We start from the raw sequence: 16,360 nt of genomic DNA on the forward strand, positions 1-16,360 counted from the left end.
TGATGAATGAATGAATGGATTACTCGTCCGCAAGTCACATTTTGATGGGAGTCTATATCTCTGATACTACTAAATCACAAACCGATGATTCTTTTGCAGCCGCCGCGCCGTTGCGATATCTACACCTTCCACCTCGGCAGTCTGCTGCAGCTTTGCAAAATCCTCCGCACTCAACGGCACATCCTCGTCCTCCAAACGATCCAGTCGTTTATTCTCCCGCGTGAGGCTAAAGAACATGAACACAAAGCACGCCGCCGTGACCAGCCACAAACCGATATTGAGACCAAGTGCCGGACGGTAGTGCGGTTTGTCCTCATCGCGATAGGTGAACGGCGTCCAAATTGAGGCGCTACCACCGATGGCGTTGATATACGCGTATGCAGCAGCGCGCTTCGCTGGTGGTCGGGGGATACTGGTCGCAATCCACGCGAAGAAGGTGCCGTTGATGGAGAAGATCATCAGCATGAGGAATAGTGAAAGGTATCGAGGGCCGAAGGAGTCGGTGGTCATGAAGATGATCCAGCCGACGATCACGACTGGCATGGGATACATCAGGAACCAGAATCGCTTGCGGAGACGATCGGATGCCCACGAATGTGCCACGCTCCAAAGTGCCACGAATACATAGGGAGGCGCGCAGAGTAACAGCGATATGGTGTTATTATAGCCCAGCGTGCTCGTTAAAGTCGGGAAGAAGAAGGAAAACCCTCCTGCGGCCGACTTGCACATGAAAGCAAAGGCCAGCACATGCACACGGATATCTTTCATGGCCAGCATAAACCCCTTGACTTGCGACATGCCTTTTTCTTCGTCGATGTCGGCCTCGGCGGCCTCAATGGCCATCCGGCGATTCGCAATGCGCCTCAACTCGGGCGACAGACTTTTCCAGGTATGCGGGAATTCCGGCAGCATGAAGACAACCAGCAGTCCCAGCACGACTGTAATTACTCCCTCGATGATATACAGCCATCGCCAGCCTGGCAATCCGTTCTTCCCGGCCAACCCATGGAGAATCCCTGCCGCTATGAGACTGCCCAGTGCCCCAGCAATCAGCGAGCCGATATAGAAAATGGACATGCGCATGCTGAGTTCTGTCTTGGTGTACCATTTCGACAGGTAGAAAAGTACGCCTGGGAAGAAGGGTGCCTCGACGAATCCCAGTGCTAGACGGCAGCCTAGAATGCCTCCGTAGCTCTGGACTAAGGCTGTCAGAGCAGAGACGAGACCCCAGGCGCATGTTGACAGGCCCAGATAGAGCGATGGGCGACCGGTATAATTCAGGATCTGATTTGATGGGATACTGCCGAGGATATATCCGACAAAGAAAATTCCAAGGCCTGTTAAGAGGCACTAGTGAGCAATTTGCATCAATTCTCTGCTGACATTCACACTCACCAGCCTGATATCTCTCCGAGGTGAGGTTGAGATGGTCTTCCAAGCCCTGTAATCTCGCAGCCGCATAATTGTTTCTGAGAAAACCATGAGTGAAGTCCTGTGGGAGGACTGCATTGTTGAAAAAGACCTACCGATCGATGAAATTCATGAGGTAGATGACCACGATCAATGGCATGACGAGGAAATCAATCTTCCGCAACAGCTTTTTCTCCAATACCTGATCCTCCTCGCTGAGATGATGTAGCTCGGCCAGCTTGCCGCTCCTGGTGTCATCCTTGCCAGTCAAGATTTCGTGGTCTTGAATGACATCTCCATTACCTTTACCGTCACCCATTCTGGCGACCACAGTTCGATAGTCGATGCGATGAAGGGAAGGCGGCGAGCGCGTTATGTTGAACACCCAATTCTTGACATGGAGTACCGGAAACTCCCAGAACATACCAATGAGGGCGGAACTTCAAGTAAACATTGTCCCAAATCTATCTGCGAAGATCTCTTAGAGCTATGGTACGATCTGTCGCCGAATCACGACATCGGCCAAGGATTATAGTGAATCGGCTTGTTTCCGAGACCGATAAAAATCATGCAGGTGTTAGGTATGGTTCGAAGACCCGAGGAAAATGGATTTCCGGGGACGTCGCCCTGGCGAATTCAAGCAGCCAAGGCTTCACGGCAGTGGGATTAAGCGTGTTCTTACACCCGCCGATTCGCCCAACCAACCTGAAGGTATCTAACGAATATTGGACTATTGCAAGAAATAATAGATTTACAGAAATGTGGAGCTTAGAGAAGCCATACGGGCCGCTATCCGGCAAAGAAATGCCACGAGTCGTGCTTTTCAGTGACCGGCTAGTATCATCCCGTAGGCGGATTGCATCATCGGGCTGCATGCGCCCTAACGGCCAAACATACTACGAATAAAGAATGGTCCGAAATCTCGGAGAGAATCTGACTTCGACGACTGCGTAAATAGCATATACAGAGGCACTATCTGATATTGAAGCTTGATGTGAGCGTGGTCGTCATGGATTGACCTTTCCAGAACTTTGGCCCCGCTCAGCCAATCACGTTTGAATTCTGTGCACTTGAAATGTCCTAGTTGCCAATGATATGATACAAAAAAGAAAAGCAAGCAAGAAGCGAAAACGAATGGAGTCTACTACAATTCCCACCCCTTCACAATGTTTCGGACCACACTCTCGCCATGACTGCGCATAGAACATGCCATGCCGACTTGTGAAGCTTTGCTGCCGTCCCTACCTTAGGGTGCAAAAACTTTATTCTAAATGGATTAGTCTTTTTTTTCTCATTTCCATCTTCTTCGCCTCTCTTTGCTCGCAATTTTCTGTATGGAGTGTTTCTTTTCCTCGATATAAATACAGCACCTCAGTGATAAGGGCAGCGATTGCCGTCTCTGGCAATGCAATTCGCTGTGAACTTCTGAAATGTTTGTCAAGATTCTGGAAGCTCTATAGCTATTGCTTCTGCACTAGGCTTGCTCCAGTCCAGAGTAAAGATGCTCAACGTTTGGCTACACCATGACCTTGAAGGTTGAATTTACAGCTCAAATCGACCGACCATCACACATTCTCGAGCGATCTCGCCGACCGGCTGAATAGCAACCTGATCGCAAATTCCTCGATTTAATGGATCTCTCCGAAGCTTGAAGATCTTGCCGATTGGCAATTTGCGTGTATCAGAACATCAAGGTCATGATTTGTCAGCTTCTTGCAGAAACTCTAGTCTCCATTAGCGTAGGCGGGTCTCAATGATTTTGCACCTAATATATTATTAAAATATTATCAATATATTAATAGGATATTATATACTCCTTTAATTTACTGCTCCACTGCGAACAAATACCGATCAGGCACATTGATCACATATGTAGAGCCATCCGGATCTGTCCGGGGATATTCAGGTAGCGCTGAAGTATATTCGATAAAGCGGGTTCGAATCGGCGAGCGCTTGTCGTGTAAGACAGTCGGTAATTCCTTACACAATATATTATTAATATATACTTAAAATATTGAGAATATATTACCTAAACCATACCGGAGGTTCATCTAGAGCATCTGTAGGTCCAGGGGTCCCTTGAACAGTAGCAGGAACTGCACTCTCCTCAGTATTAAGCTGTCGCTGAAACTCCTGCTGAAGCTCCTGCTCAAGGAATTCACCGATATCTTGGTCGGCCTCTAAAAACACTGCCATACTGGGTGTGGGTGCGGACACTAGAATGAGATGGAGAACTACCCCGCCTGACCAATGGTGTATACAGTGAGAGTGAATAATACATCAGTAATTTATTAAATGTATTCGCCAGAATTAAATTACAGATGCCAATGAATCAGGTGTGGCTTGACCCACCCGCAGGTGTTCAGGTCACATATACACTCGGGTGGGGCGCGTCACTCGCTTGGGAATTACTTTACCCAAGGCACCTCCCAGACGACCACATCTCAAAATCGCAGTGAGTTGTTTCTGATATAGTCTTCTCGCTAATTGATGTACCCAAACACAAGTCCACTGCATATCGCATTAGTAGGTGAGGGGTGAGTGCGTCTGGAACCTATTTAAATCTTTCTCTGTCTAGATCTGCCCAAACAACCCTTCCACTCGCTTGGTGCCAGTCCCTCTCTTTACGATCACCCAAAGTTTTCTTTCTGCATTCGCTAGAATAAACAGATCACCGGATCATCTCTTTACTTTTGTTTTTGTGGAAGACTCACCCTTCAACGTCATCATGAAAATCGCCGATTCCATCCTTGCGGCTCTTCTCTCCCTAGGGACGCTGGGTGCTGCTTCCTCTTCCTGCGATACCAGCAAACTAAACACCACGGCCTATCTGTATCCCATTACTAAAGAGGGAACCACGGTCTTCGATGTTGCGCGCGCAACCAAGCGCGGCGTTTGTGATATCGGCCGTCACAACATCATGGCCGATGTGACAATCACCCCCAACGTCGGCCAGGAGCTCATAATTCCGCCCCAGACATGCACGCCCGACAACCATTCCTGTCTCATCAAAGATGAGGGTCGCACTCGCGACTGCATCTACGGTGGTCCACGTCTTTACTATACCGTCAACGGCGACACCTACGAGCGCATCGCGATCCGCCTCAACATCACGACCGAATCACTCTCCGGTGGGGAGTCTGCAAACACCACTTTGCCTGTAGGCAAATTCATCAAGGTGCCCCAATGCTCGCCCAGTCAATGCATCATTCAGCCTTATTCGTTCGAGTGGGGTGTCTACAAAGACCTGGCAGAGAAATTCGACACCACGGTTGGCCAGATTATGATGCTCGGTCCGACGTACAACTATAGCACTACGGCATTTTCGAAGGATAGCACCTACCCGTCTATTGACCTTGCTATCAACTGCACGTTGTTGTCGAACAATGTCACCGTCCTGAGCTAGGGTGCACCCTTGCTGCCGCAACTGGATTAACTTGGCCTTTATATGTCTATACCTTCTCCTGTCTGTATGTGAGCATTCTCATTTACCGCTTCTTTGTGTCATCACTAAGAGTGGTAATACTATCGTTTGATGGACCATTTTCCCTGTTTGGGAGTATCCCTGCCTTGTCATAGGCATCATAGTTTCAAACCATCCTTGCAACAAAGCTTAGTTCCGCGATCTCACCACAGAAATGACAAGTGAAACAAGTGAAACAGCAATAATGCAATTCCTCGACTATTCCGCAGGCACGTCCATAGGGACTTCAATTGCCGGGCTGCCTTTTAGCTGTCTGCTTACGGGTCAGGTTCAGTTTCAGATCACCGGTACGTAGCAGGCGTGTCATAGCATCATAATTTACGCACTCTATCTGATCCATTATTCTATGCCCAGCTATGCGGGGGTCCACTTATTGTCTTGCATTGAACATACACTAAGCAGGGTTGCCGTTCCTGTATTTATTTTTCGGAGTTCTGTTCCTAATCTGGGCATGGCCATGTCAATCACTTCGATATCCGACCATCACCACATTCAACTCCGCCTTGAGTGCCTTTATTTCTTTTTGTGGCCTCCCAGACTGCAGTTTCTACCAGCTATTAGCATGGCCCTCGTGGAATCGCCCTGCCGGGCAAATTAAGACCCATTTACGAAACACTGCTTCTCCCTCATGCATCCACCATTCACAGGTTGAACTCTCAATCCATTCGTCTCTCTGGCTAAATTGCTTCCTCCGAGCCCTCGGTCCTGGTGCCCCGCATAGGCAAGATGGGGATGATCACTCGATGTTCTGTACCATCTGCCACTGCAGATCGTTCCAAACGAAGTCGCTTTGGCGGAGGTTTCATCGATGGAACAAGGGACACCGTCTCCGCCGAAATGCGATCGGCAAGACCTCAGGATCTTGATTTGCGCCAGGGCCCCTCCATCACTCACAACACCGGGGACATGCGACAGTCACAATCTCGGTGATTAGATATCCTGCACGGTCTCCGCCTTGCTACGGCTATACCGTTCCGTTATTCCCAGGGCAGCTAGGAGCAGTGGTAGACCCTCGAATCAGGCAAGCCATGGGGACGATCGCCCGCATGGTTTTTGTGCATTCAGCACTCTCCTTTGAATCGGTCATCTCCCACTCGATTCCCAGTCTCGGACCGCTTTCTCCAGTCGCTTTCGCCGTCGTGAAGGATCAGCTAGCCTCCTTGTCAACGACCCTGCGCCGATTTGAAATCCTCGAGTTCACTGCGTCAGCTGGGAGGCCTGGTACGCCCTCTGCTAAGCATCAGCAAGTGTTCTGGTCGGTACATCGACCAGGATTGAAACCAATCAAGTTGCTGCGTCAGCCTTGTATGGAGGGTCCACGACAGTCACTGCAAATTGATTTACTGTACCGGCAATTGGTTGCTTTGACTGCGCCTGGGTACAAATCGGTAATGTAGATCTGAGTTGGCGGAGACCACCGGGCTTTTGGAAATATAAAAGACTTCGAGAGTCGGCGGGTTGAATTTGTGACAGGGATTTGAATATATTTAACCCCACTGCAGGATCCGCCATGCGCTTCCTGCTTCTCGCCCTCCTTGGACCTGCATTATGCATGGCCGCTTGTCCATATGCTGGGCAGGAGAAGAGCCAGGCTACCTGTCCCTATGCTCGACGGGCGCAAGCCGCGGCTCCTGATGCCAATGCCAATCCACATATCCCTCGTGAGATCACAGTTCCTCACGCAGAGGGCAAGAAGGGTGTAATGTTGATGAACCGCATCAACCCGTCCTCGATGCAACTCTACATCGCCAATGCCGACGGAACCAATGAGCGCTTGCTGCTGGGCAACCAGTCGGTCTTTGAATATCACGCCAGTTTTTTTCCCGACAGCGAGCATGTGGCCTTTACCACTGAGCGCAATGGCGACGGTAACTCCGATCTATACATGGTCCACGTTAACGGGAGTGGCTTGCGGCCCATTGCGACAACTCCTGCCGTGGAGGATGCGGTTGCTATTTCTCCTGATGGCAAATACGCAGCGTATGCGTCGACTCGCGATGTATACACCTCGAATATCTGGTTAACGAATCTCGAAACCGGCTCCACGCGCAACCTCACGAATCAGACCGGCATTACAGGCAACCCATACTCGCCGAGTGGCTTCTTTGCTCCGACCTGGTCTCCCGATGGTAAACATATTGTCTTCTCTTCAGATCGAAACACGGGGTGGACTGGTCACGACAATGGAACCGGCTGGGAACATACGCAGAATCTGTCCATCTACAGCATCACCCCTCAGGGGACTGACTTCCGGCTAGTCTACAGTGAGTCGGCACTGAGCTTTGGGTCTCCCAAATTTTCTCCGGATGGAAAGCGCATTGTCTTCTACGAGATGACACTTCAGCAGACATATGACTCGCGGTCGTCTTTTGGGGAAGACAGCTTGGAAAATCAAATCGTTTCGGTGGACTTTGCAACAGGCACCGATCGTCGCAGAGAGACCAACTCGATTGGCTGCAAAGTCTACCCCCAGTATGTTTCCAACGATAATATCGCCTATCTTGTGAAAGGAGGACCTAACGCCGGTCTCCACTATACCGGCTCCTCCCACAATGTCTCCGGTACCTTCCACTCTCCGTCCTGGTCTCCGGATGGCAAGCATGTGGTCTATGAGAAGACCGGGTGGACAACTCGAGCTTTGCAGAAAAGGCTGTTCACTTGGGATGATGAGTGGGAGTACCGTTTTATGGATGCCTTCCCAGATCTGTCGAATGATGGCAAGCTGGTTTTTACATCGAAGCAAACGGGCACCCCGGGCAATGCTTCTGTTTCTGTGATGCTCCCAAGTGGACACAAATTCAACGTGCCCTTTGGCACTTTCGAAGTGGTTCCGAACCCAGTCCCTTATGCCTCAGTCTCCGAGGGCGGTGCTGGCTGCTTCCAACCCTCTTGGTCGTCTGATGGCAAATGGATCACCTTTGGGCTGGGCTACTGGTTTCAAAGCCGCTCCTCCAAGCCCGGTTGGATCTACCGAACTCGCTCGGATGGATCGTACTATGAACAGCTGACGTTCGACTCCGATAATTCGGGTTCGAACGCGGGGTACCCGAGCTACTCGCCTGACGGCAATCAAATTGTCTATCGAGTCTTTGAGCCGGAGTTTGGTCTCCGCTTGCTGAACCTGGATACCAATAAGACCACCACTCTCACAACCGAGCGAGACAATCTACCTTTCTTTTCCCCCGATGGCGAGTGGGTGCTCTTTACTCGAAATGTGACCGACTTTTCTTCGGGACAGTTTTCCAACTATGAGGTGTGCATCATCCGGCCCAACGGCACCGACTACACTCGACTGACCTGGTCGGCCGCCAATGACGCCCACGCGGTCTGGACCGCTGACGGTCGAATTATGTGGTCGAGTGGAATGTGGGGATTTCAGGCGGAGGCTGCGACCTACGACGATACCTTCCAGCCCTATGGGCAGATTATGATCATGAACGTCGACGGCTCGAACAAGACGGTGCTCACGAATAGTATGTGGGAGGATTCGATGCCACGCTACGTTTTGAATTCGGATTATTATCCTTCGAGGTAGATATAGCATAATAGCAGGCTGTAAAGATTATTGTGAAATATTCAGTGCTGGAAGTATAGCGGAGACGACCAAATTGTATCTCGAGGAATTACTCTCTTCCTCTCCTGTTGATGCCTTGTAGCCTCAGGCAGAAATTCCCGGCATCTAAATCCTTCTTTTTTTCTTTTTCCATCTCCGTTCTCTCGTCCTCTCTGATAATAGTTCAATTAATTCATCATCCTTTCCCTCTATTGTTCTTTACTCCGCTGGAGTCGCGGGACAAACGCGAACGAGTCGCGCGGGAGTCTCGGACTATTTCGGCCAACCAGCCGCAATCAAAACCCTCCGAGCAGCTCGTCGTTCTTAAGTCTCACCCCAAACAGGAGGATGAAGAACCCGCGGCAATTCATCTGCTGGTTGGTTGCGCCTGACTAAGACATGCGGTGATCACACGTCGGCCGCACCACATCTATCGACATCGGGACCCTATCGAATCTCCCCTCGCCTATGTCGCGGTAACACTCCTCCCTAGCAATGGGCTCGCTCGCACCTGAGGATTCCCCGCGGTCGTCGCAGGACACCTACTACGACCTGGGGACTCTCAGTCGCAAGGTGAGCACGACGTCGGTGGAGGCCCAACGGTGGTTTGATCGCGGGCTGATCTGGACCTACTGTTTCAACCACGATGAAGCCATTACCTGCTACAAGCAGGCTATCGCACACGACGACACCTGCGCAATGGCGTACTGGGGCGTCTCGTTTTGCTCGGGCTCAAATTACAACAAGACCTGGGCACTTTTCGACAGCGTCGATCGAGTCAATGCGATCAAGAATTGCTATGTGTACTCGCAGGCCGCACTAGCACGAGCGCATTCCGCGACGCAGTGGGAGCAGGCTCTCATCCACGCACTTGCAAAGCGCTATCCCAACGACGATCCCAACCGAGATTTGGCGGCTTGCAGCAGGGCATATGCGGATGCGATGCGCGTGGCCCATCGGACATTTGGGCAAGTCGATTTTGATTTAATCACGCTCTTCGCCGATGCGCTGATGAACTGTGCTCCGCGCAAGCTCTACGATGCCGCCACGGGGCTCCCAAATGCGTCGACGCCGGTTTTCGAAGTGAAGGAGTTACTTGATCAGGCGTTGAAGATGCCAGGGGTGGAAAAACACCCGGGGCCAGGACACATGTATATCCATTTGATGGAAATGTCTGCCACGCCCGAAGCGGCATTGCCTGCCGCAGATATGATCCGAGACTTGATTCCCGATACTGGCCACACATACCACATGCCAGCACATATCTACGTGCTGGTGGGCGACTATCGACGAGCCGTTGAATATAATTGGAAAGCGACCATTGCCGACGACAAGTACTTCGCCCGCAACGGCGGTCTTACTTTCTACAGCTACTACCGCATGCACGATTTTCACTCCCTGATTTATGCCGCTATGCTGGCAGGGAAATCCAAGGCGGCACTCGAAGCCACAGACCGGATGGAGGCGGCCATCACAGAGGAGATTCTTCGCGTGGAGACCCCCGCGTTCGCCAACTGGATGGAATTCTTCAAGGCAGTGCGTGTCCATGTGTTGATCCGCTTTGGCATGTGGGATGACTTGAAAGCCCTCGAACCACTGGAGGATCGAGGGCTATACTGCGTGACCAACGTCATGCGACATTATGGGAAAAGCATCGCGTATGCGGCGACGAGTCAGCTACCAGAAGCCGACAGGGAGCGCGAGCGGTTCAAGCAGGCCTCCCAGCTCGTCCCTCCGACACGCCTGGACTTTCCGAATAAAATCACCGATATCCTCCATGTAGCGTCGGCCATGCTGGATGGTGAAATCGAATATCGGCGTGGGAACTTCGACCGAGCCTTTGCCAGTCTACGAGAAGCCATTGTTCTGGAGGACGAGCTTCCTTTCGCGGAGCCCTGGGGTTGGATGCTGCCGGCGCGACACGCCTACGCCGCGCTATCGCTTGAGCAGGGTCATGTTGCACAAGCTGCTCAGGCCTATGCAGAAGACTTGGGACTGTATCCGACGCCGAAACGTGCGCATCAACATCCGAATAATGTCTGGGCTCTTCATGGCTACCACGAATGTCTTGAGCGATTGGGACGGGTGGCGGAGGCGAATATCATCCAGCAGCAGTTGAAGCTTGCGCTTGCAGAGGCTGATGTGGAAATTACATCTTCATGCTTCTGTAGGCTCGGGGTGTTTTTCGAGAATCGTGATGGACAGGTCAATGGGAATTGCTGTGGCTCTATAAAGCCAACTCGGAGTATCCAGGCGGCAAATGGTAGCATAGCATAGGAACATCCTTAATGTTACATGAAATTCTTAAAATGGCAATGATACCTGATCAATCGCTACAAATCAAGTACTAGTTCTGAACTGTTGCGGCAAGCAAAAAATTACAAATGTCGGTCTCTTCCAGCGAACGTCCCAAGTCGAAATCCAGTTTCGGTTCACCTTCCGCTCAAAATAATCCCATCGACCGTTTATGTTTCAGTCCAACCCCTCTGCAACCTGCTGTATCATCGCTCGTACCTCATCAACAATCCGAAAACAAGGCGTTAACCTCCTCGAGGCGGCATTATGTGGACACAAATCCAGCGGATCATGGTCCAGCCCGTACTCTTCTCTTCGACAACGCCCCTCCTCATCCGGACACGTTTCATGGCCGATCAGATGTCGATTCTTCTGCCTCTGTGCAAACTGTTTCCCGACGGCCTCCATTCGATCTGTATCCGCGTGCAGGCCATGCGTGATGACGTCGTGGAATTTCTGTCCACTGATCTTCAGACCTAGCTCGGCCCCGATCCCCAGACTGGGAATCAGGTATAACGTCTCGCTACTGCTCTTCTCCTCTAACTCCTGGCAGTGTGTTTTCAACCACCGTAGATACCGTTGATACCCGGAGGTGACCTCAAACATCAGCCGGCCGATCAAAAGCACGTTCTGGACCGTGATCCGAGGCGGCTTCGATACGTCATAGCAGACGGGACAGGTGAGCAGCTTCTCGGTCAATCCGATACCGTCGCGGAGATTCTGAATGAGGCTGTGTGACGCGGGGGCTCGCGTCAGGGCCCGCACGGCATCGGAGACCTCCTCGTCACATTGACACGATTGCGGAGAGAGGGGCGGCGAGATACACGAGGGCAAGGACATCTCCGAGACCGCCTCGGGGTGCTCGTGCTCCCCGCCCGCGTGCGAATTAGAGAGTGGCCCGATAGGAAACGAGCTGAAATCGAGATTTCCTGTGAAATCAAGGGCACAGGCACCGAGTCCACAGCTCCCGGAGAGTTCGAAGGGAAAGGAGCTGAAGTCGTCGCTTAGCAGCATACTTTCGACATCTTTGTCTTCTATCGGCTCGTGAGCAAGCGCTGGCGAGATCTGGAAGCTGTGCGGAGGAAGCTGGCGCGGCTCTCCTCGCTCGCGCTCTCGCGTGGCTAGCTGGCGGTCGTGTTGCTCATGTCGTGGCCGCTTCCTCGGTCGCCCGGGTGCGCCCTTGTCCTGGAATCGACAAGGTAGGGCCAAGCTACGGCATCGCGTGCAGCCGTTTCTCTCGCCGGAGCAGCGTAGCTTGCGGGCTCCTCCTTGCGGTCAGTTTGGTTCGTACCTCGTTGCCGGCGGACTGACTTACGACATGCTTCGCATGACTGCCGTTTTTGGCGGATGGATGGCAGGGTATTCATGGGGAAGCCTGGGGAAGCCTGGGCAGGCGCAGGGCAAGGCCGAATATCAGCTCTGGGTGATTGTCGTGGAGACGAGAAGCGGGGGTTGCAACGAGAGTGGATTGCAACACAACAACCAAGTGGTGTCGAAAAGATTAGTTCAGTACAAACTCACGAACAACTTCGCGAAGAACATCAATGAAACGGACCACTCGAAGCATGGAAGTGGTCATGATAGGTAGTGGCAAGCGTGCACGCTGGTGGCTGCGATTGCAATAGAGAAGACGAAATCACGACATTGCGGACTGCAGCACACTTACATCTACATCTACACCAGTTGGGGCGACTTTCAGACTCGAATTGCAGAAAGCCTACCGCGGGAGTCATCTTTGCCGAGATCCACTCCACTTCAAATTCACAGTTCTCTATCCGTGGACTCGCCTGTCGACCCTGTTCTCCTCCATATTTCTATAGAATCTTGTCGTGCTGTTGGGAGGTTGCCCCACGTGCGGCCTCGTGGCGGAGAATTTCCGGCCGGCCAAAAAAGGTCCGCGACCACCAAAACCATCCGCCTCTCCACATTTGATTTCCACGTGGGGGTCGATCGGGAGCTTAGCTTATCCGAGCATTATGAGAGTAGTACCTTGGGAGCTCAAGCTCTTCTCTGAAACCATCACACGAGCTGCCGCTTGATCATCACGTGAACCATTTGCAGGGGCACTCACCATGACTCCCGACAAGTCAATATCGCCGCAGGAACTGCGTCACCACTGGGTCAATCGAGACGAGATCGCCTTGCTCGACGTGCGCGAAGAAGGACCCTATTCCGACGCCCATCCGCTTTTCGCATTGAGCGTGCCCGTCTCTGAAATTGAGGAGAAATTGCCGCCCCTGGTGCCGCGACTGTCGACGCCCGTGGTGGTCTATGATGATGGCGAGGGTTACGTGGATCGAGCAGTCGCTCGCATTACGGCATTGGGGTATTCCCATGTATCAATCCTGGACGGCGGCCTCTCGGGCTACGCCCGAGTGGGAGAGGTCTACCGCGATGTCAATGTGCCCTCCAAGGCATTCGGCGAATTGGTCGAATCAATCCGGCATACCCCATCGCTGGCCGCGCCGGACGCAAAAAAATTGCTCGATCAGAACCCCGACGTCGTGGTGCTCGATGCCCGACGCTATGAAGAATATCACACCATGAGCATCCCCGGTGGCCGCAGCTGTCCTGGCGGCGAGCTACTATATCGCGTCTTCGAGGCCGCGCCGTCTCCCGAGACGACCGTGATTGTGAACTGCGCCGGTCGCACCCGAAGTATCGTGGGTACACAGTCCCTGCTGAACGCGTCTGTCCCCAACAAGGTCGTCGCGCTGCGAAATGGAACGATCGGCTGGACGCTGGAAGGTCTGCAGCTGGAGCATCGTCGCGAGGAACGGGCTCCGCCGCCCTCGCCGGAGGCATTGCGCAAGGCACGACGACATGCCGAGGCCTGGGCACAGCACGTTGGTGTGGTGACGGTGGATGGGTGTCAAGTCGGCCAGTGGGCATCGGAATCCCGCACCTTGTACCTGCTCGACGTGCGGGATCCGAGCGAGTATACCCAGAGTCATGCGAAGGGCTTCGCGAATGCGCCCGGTGGTCAATTGGTGCAGGCGACTGACGAATGGGTGGGTGTACGTGGTGCGCGCATCGTCCTCTACGATACCGACGGCATTCGTGCGCGTATGACGGCCAGCTGGCTCTTGCAGCTTGGATGGGAGGTGTATGTGTTGGATGCGAACTCCACCGTGCCCGACGTCGAACCGCTCGTCGAATGGAAAGGAGTATCGCGCGATGCTCCCGCCGGAGCAATCACCATCGACGAGCTGCAATCTCTCTCCGATGTGACCATCGTCGACCTCGCACGCAGTCCGGTCTATCGCAAGGGCCACATCCCCGGCGCATGGTTTGCGTCAGGCCCCGAGCTGGTCCACGATCTGAAGACGATCCCTGGTGATGGTCCGATCGTTCTGACCTCGCCTGATGGTCAATTGGCCGCCGCGAATGTCGACGAAGCGAGAGACCACCTACCGTCCCGCCAGTTGCTGTACCTGACCGGCGGCACCGCGGCATGGGTGAGCCATGGACTCGCCCTATCGTCAGACGACTCGCGCTGGCTCTCGTCTCCGATCGACGTGTATCAACGGCCATACGAGGGCACCAGCAACGCGCGCGAGGCGATGCAAGGGTACCTCGACTGGGAGTACGGGCTAGTGGCCCAGCTAGCGAACGACGGAGTGTCGTGCTTCCATGTTGTGCGTGAGATGCCGGATGGCGTTCACATGTGAATTCGCCGAAAGATCGAGGGGATCGCCCGCTAGACGAGCCTAGAAGCACTTAGGGCCGCGTTGTTGCGGAGTGGACCCGTCCGTCTTGGGGAGAGTCTCCGCCATTTCCATCGTGCCTCGGTCCCGCGTCCGCCCAGCATTCCTCGGTCGAAGGGAATCGTATAAAGCCGGCGTCCGCAATTGTGTTGCGTGAGCTTCACTTCTGCTCTCCTTTTCCTCTCCAGCCTTCCTACCTTTTACATACCTCCTCCGCCTCCTCCTCCTCCTCCTCTTCTCCACCATCACCATGTCCACCGCCGCCCCCATTGTCCCCACGCCCGTTGCGTCGCGCAGTGACATCCCGGCGCCCACCCACCCAGACCGACTGCACGTCAATCGCAGTTCCAAGGCCTTTGGCAGCGGCGCCGAATCACTCGTCGACTTGCCAGCCGGCGCGCTCTTCGCCAAGATCACCACGGCAACCCCTGGCGTCAAGGCATACACCAGCGTGCAGACCGGCCCCGACACCCACATCGAGCTCAATTCCGACCTGGTGTACTGCAACCACTCGTGCGCGCCCTCGCTGGTCTTTGACATGTCGCGCATGGAGGTGCGCGTCGTCGACGACCGCCCGCTCCACAAGGGCGACGCCCTGACCTTCTTCTACCCCAGCACCGAGTGGGAGATGGACCAGCCGTTCCAGTGCACCTGCGGCGCGGCGGAATGTCGGGGCTGGATCTCCGGAGCCCAGTCGATGGCGCCGGAGGTGCTGGACGAGTATTGGCTGAACCCGCATATTGCGGGTCTCCTCAATGAGCGCAAGTGAGGCACTTGAACCTTATGAGCGATGGATGCCGCGGGAATCGCGCGAAGGCTGGCCCCTCGCCCGGTCTCCGTTGCATGAGAAAAGCATGGGAGCGTTCTGTTATGATGAGATGATCGAGATAGATGAGGCGCAGTGGAGTGACTACCCTATGATACACCGAAATAGAGAACAGCAAATACAATCATACATTCTAAAAGATATCTACATCTAAGGGAATCATCTTCGAACCATTGCACCAAGTATACCCATTTGATAGCTCAATGGCTATGAACCACCGCCCGCACCGCCAATCGCCATAAACTGGATCATCCGGCGCCGGTCCATCTCCTTCTTCAGCATCACCAGGCACGTCGCGACGACGACTGCCTGGTCCAGCCCGCACGCATCGAGCCCCGCGTCGTCAATTTGCAGTTCCCCACCATTGCCCGCCGTACACCGGGAGGTTCCGGGCGTACGAGTCTCCGCCGATCGCACGAGCTGCGCGATCCGCCGGTCTCCCTCGTCGGACTCGTTTGCGCTCGTCTCGTTCTTCTCGCTCTTGTCTGCCATCGTCTGATCGTCGACGTCGACGGGGCGCAGAATGACCAGGTTCACCCGTTGCCCCTCCCGCTTCTCCTTTTCGTAGACCCACTCGTACTCCCGGCCGCCGGGCATCGTAAACCGCGTGGTGCGCGACGTCCATTGCCTGCTGATGCGAATCTCATCAGGGAGGACGCTGGAGGTCTGCAGCAGGCGCAGGATGGGCTCGCGATTGGGGCCGAAGAAGTAGTCGGTGCGAATGAGGTCGCCCAGCTTTGGGTGGGACAACACGCTGTTGCCGGACCAGAGTCGGTCGCGCGTGGAGATGTATGCTTCGCTGCCGTCCGAGTTGCGGATGAAGATCTCCGTCTGGCGAGAGGGAATGGGGAGGCGGAAGGCGCGGATTCCGAGGGCGTCGACGGTCAATGTGCGGGTGGGATAGAAGGATGATGGGTTGAGGGTGCAGCGTGTGCTGGTGCTGGACAGTGAGGTGCGCGCCTCTTTCAGGTCGGCGAGCTGGGAGGTTGTAGTTGTAGTCGAAGTCATGATGGCCATGAAGCTTGCATTTGTCTTTGATGGTCCATAATCAAATGGTGGTTTCGTTGCTCTCGCGGTCCCTTATA

At 53.7% G+C, this 16,360-nt stretch overlaps 8 protein-coding genes across 8 annotated transcripts; 5 read left to right on the forward strand and 3 right to left on the reverse strand.

Moving 5' to 3' along the window:
- Positions 1–69: 69 nt before the first annotated feature.
- Positions 70–1,729, reverse strand: N7532_000820 (uncharacterized protein; the record flags this gene model as incomplete). Its single annotated transcript, XM_056613324.1, has 3 exons — positions 70–1,337; positions 1,396–1,469; positions 1,527–1,729. The coding sequence occupies 3 exons, from the start codon at positions 1,727–1,729 to the stop codon at positions 70–72; spliced, it is 1,545 nt and encodes a 514-aa protein (XP_056480548.1).
- A 2,409-nt stretch (positions 1,730–4,138) lies between these two features.
- On the forward strand, positions 4,139–4,816 carry N7532_000821 (uncharacterized protein; the record flags this gene model as incomplete). Its single annotated transcript, XM_056613325.1, has 1 exon — positions 4,139–4,816. One exon carries the CDS (start codon positions 4,139–4,141, stop codon positions 4,814–4,816), a length of 678 nt encoding a protein of 225 aa, XP_056480549.1.
- Positions 4,817–6,404: 1,588 nt separating this feature from the next.
- On the forward strand, positions 6,405–8,429 carry N7532_000822 (TolB family protein; the record flags this gene model as incomplete). The annotated part of the gene is made up of 1 exon (XM_056613326.1): positions 6,405–8,429. One exon carries the CDS (start codon positions 6,405–6,407, stop codon positions 8,427–8,429), a length of 2,025 nt encoding a protein of 674 aa, XP_056480550.1.
- A 513-nt stretch (positions 8,430–8,942) lies between these two features.
- N7532_000823 (tetratricopeptide repeat protein) lies at positions 8,943–10,724 on the forward strand (the record flags this gene model as incomplete). Its single annotated transcript, XM_056613327.1, has 1 exon — positions 8,943–10,724. The coding sequence occupies one exon, from the start codon at positions 8,943–8,945 to the stop codon at positions 10,722–10,724; it is 1,782 nt and encodes a 593-aa protein (XP_056480551.1).
- A 195-nt stretch (positions 10,725–10,919) lies between these two features.
- Positions 10,920–12,071, reverse strand: N7532_000824 (transcriptional regulator family TF; the record flags this gene model as incomplete). The annotated part of the gene is made up of 2 exons (XM_056613328.1): positions 10,920–11,952; positions 12,058–12,071. The coding sequence occupies 2 exons, from the start codon at positions 12,069–12,071 to the stop codon at positions 10,920–10,922; spliced, it is 1,047 nt and encodes a 348-aa protein (XP_056480552.1).
- Positions 12,072–12,814: 743 nt separating this feature from the next.
- On the forward strand, positions 12,815–14,413 carry N7532_000825 (uncharacterized protein; the record flags this gene model as incomplete). Its single annotated transcript, XM_056613329.1, has 1 exon — positions 12,815–14,413. The coding sequence occupies one exon, from the start codon at positions 12,815–12,817 to the stop codon at positions 14,411–14,413; it is 1,599 nt and encodes a 532-aa protein (XP_056480553.1).
- A 286-nt stretch (positions 14,414–14,699) lies between these two features.
- Positions 14,700–15,218, forward strand: N7532_000826 (uncharacterized protein; the record flags this gene model as incomplete). Its single annotated transcript, XM_056613330.1, has 1 exon — positions 14,700–15,218. One exon carries the CDS (start codon positions 14,700–14,702, stop codon positions 15,216–15,218), a length of 519 nt encoding a protein of 172 aa, XP_056480554.1.
- A 264-nt stretch (positions 15,219–15,482) lies between these two features.
- On the reverse strand, positions 15,483–16,283 carry N7532_000827 (uncharacterized protein; the record flags this gene model as incomplete). The annotated part of the gene is made up of 1 exon (XM_056613331.1): positions 15,483–16,283. One exon carries the CDS (start codon positions 16,281–16,283, stop codon positions 15,483–15,485), a length of 801 nt encoding a protein of 266 aa, XP_056480555.1.
- Between the last annotated feature and the right edge of the window lie 77 nt (positions 16,284–16,360).

This window comes from Penicillium argentinense, assembly GCF_028826775.1.
Source record: "Penicillium argentinense strain IBT 30761 chromosome Unknown utg000001l_segment0_segment0, whole genome shotgun sequence".
Classification (NCBI taxonomy): Eukaryota; Fungi; Ascomycota; class Eurotiomycetes; order Eurotiales; family Aspergillaceae; genus Penicillium; species Penicillium argentinense.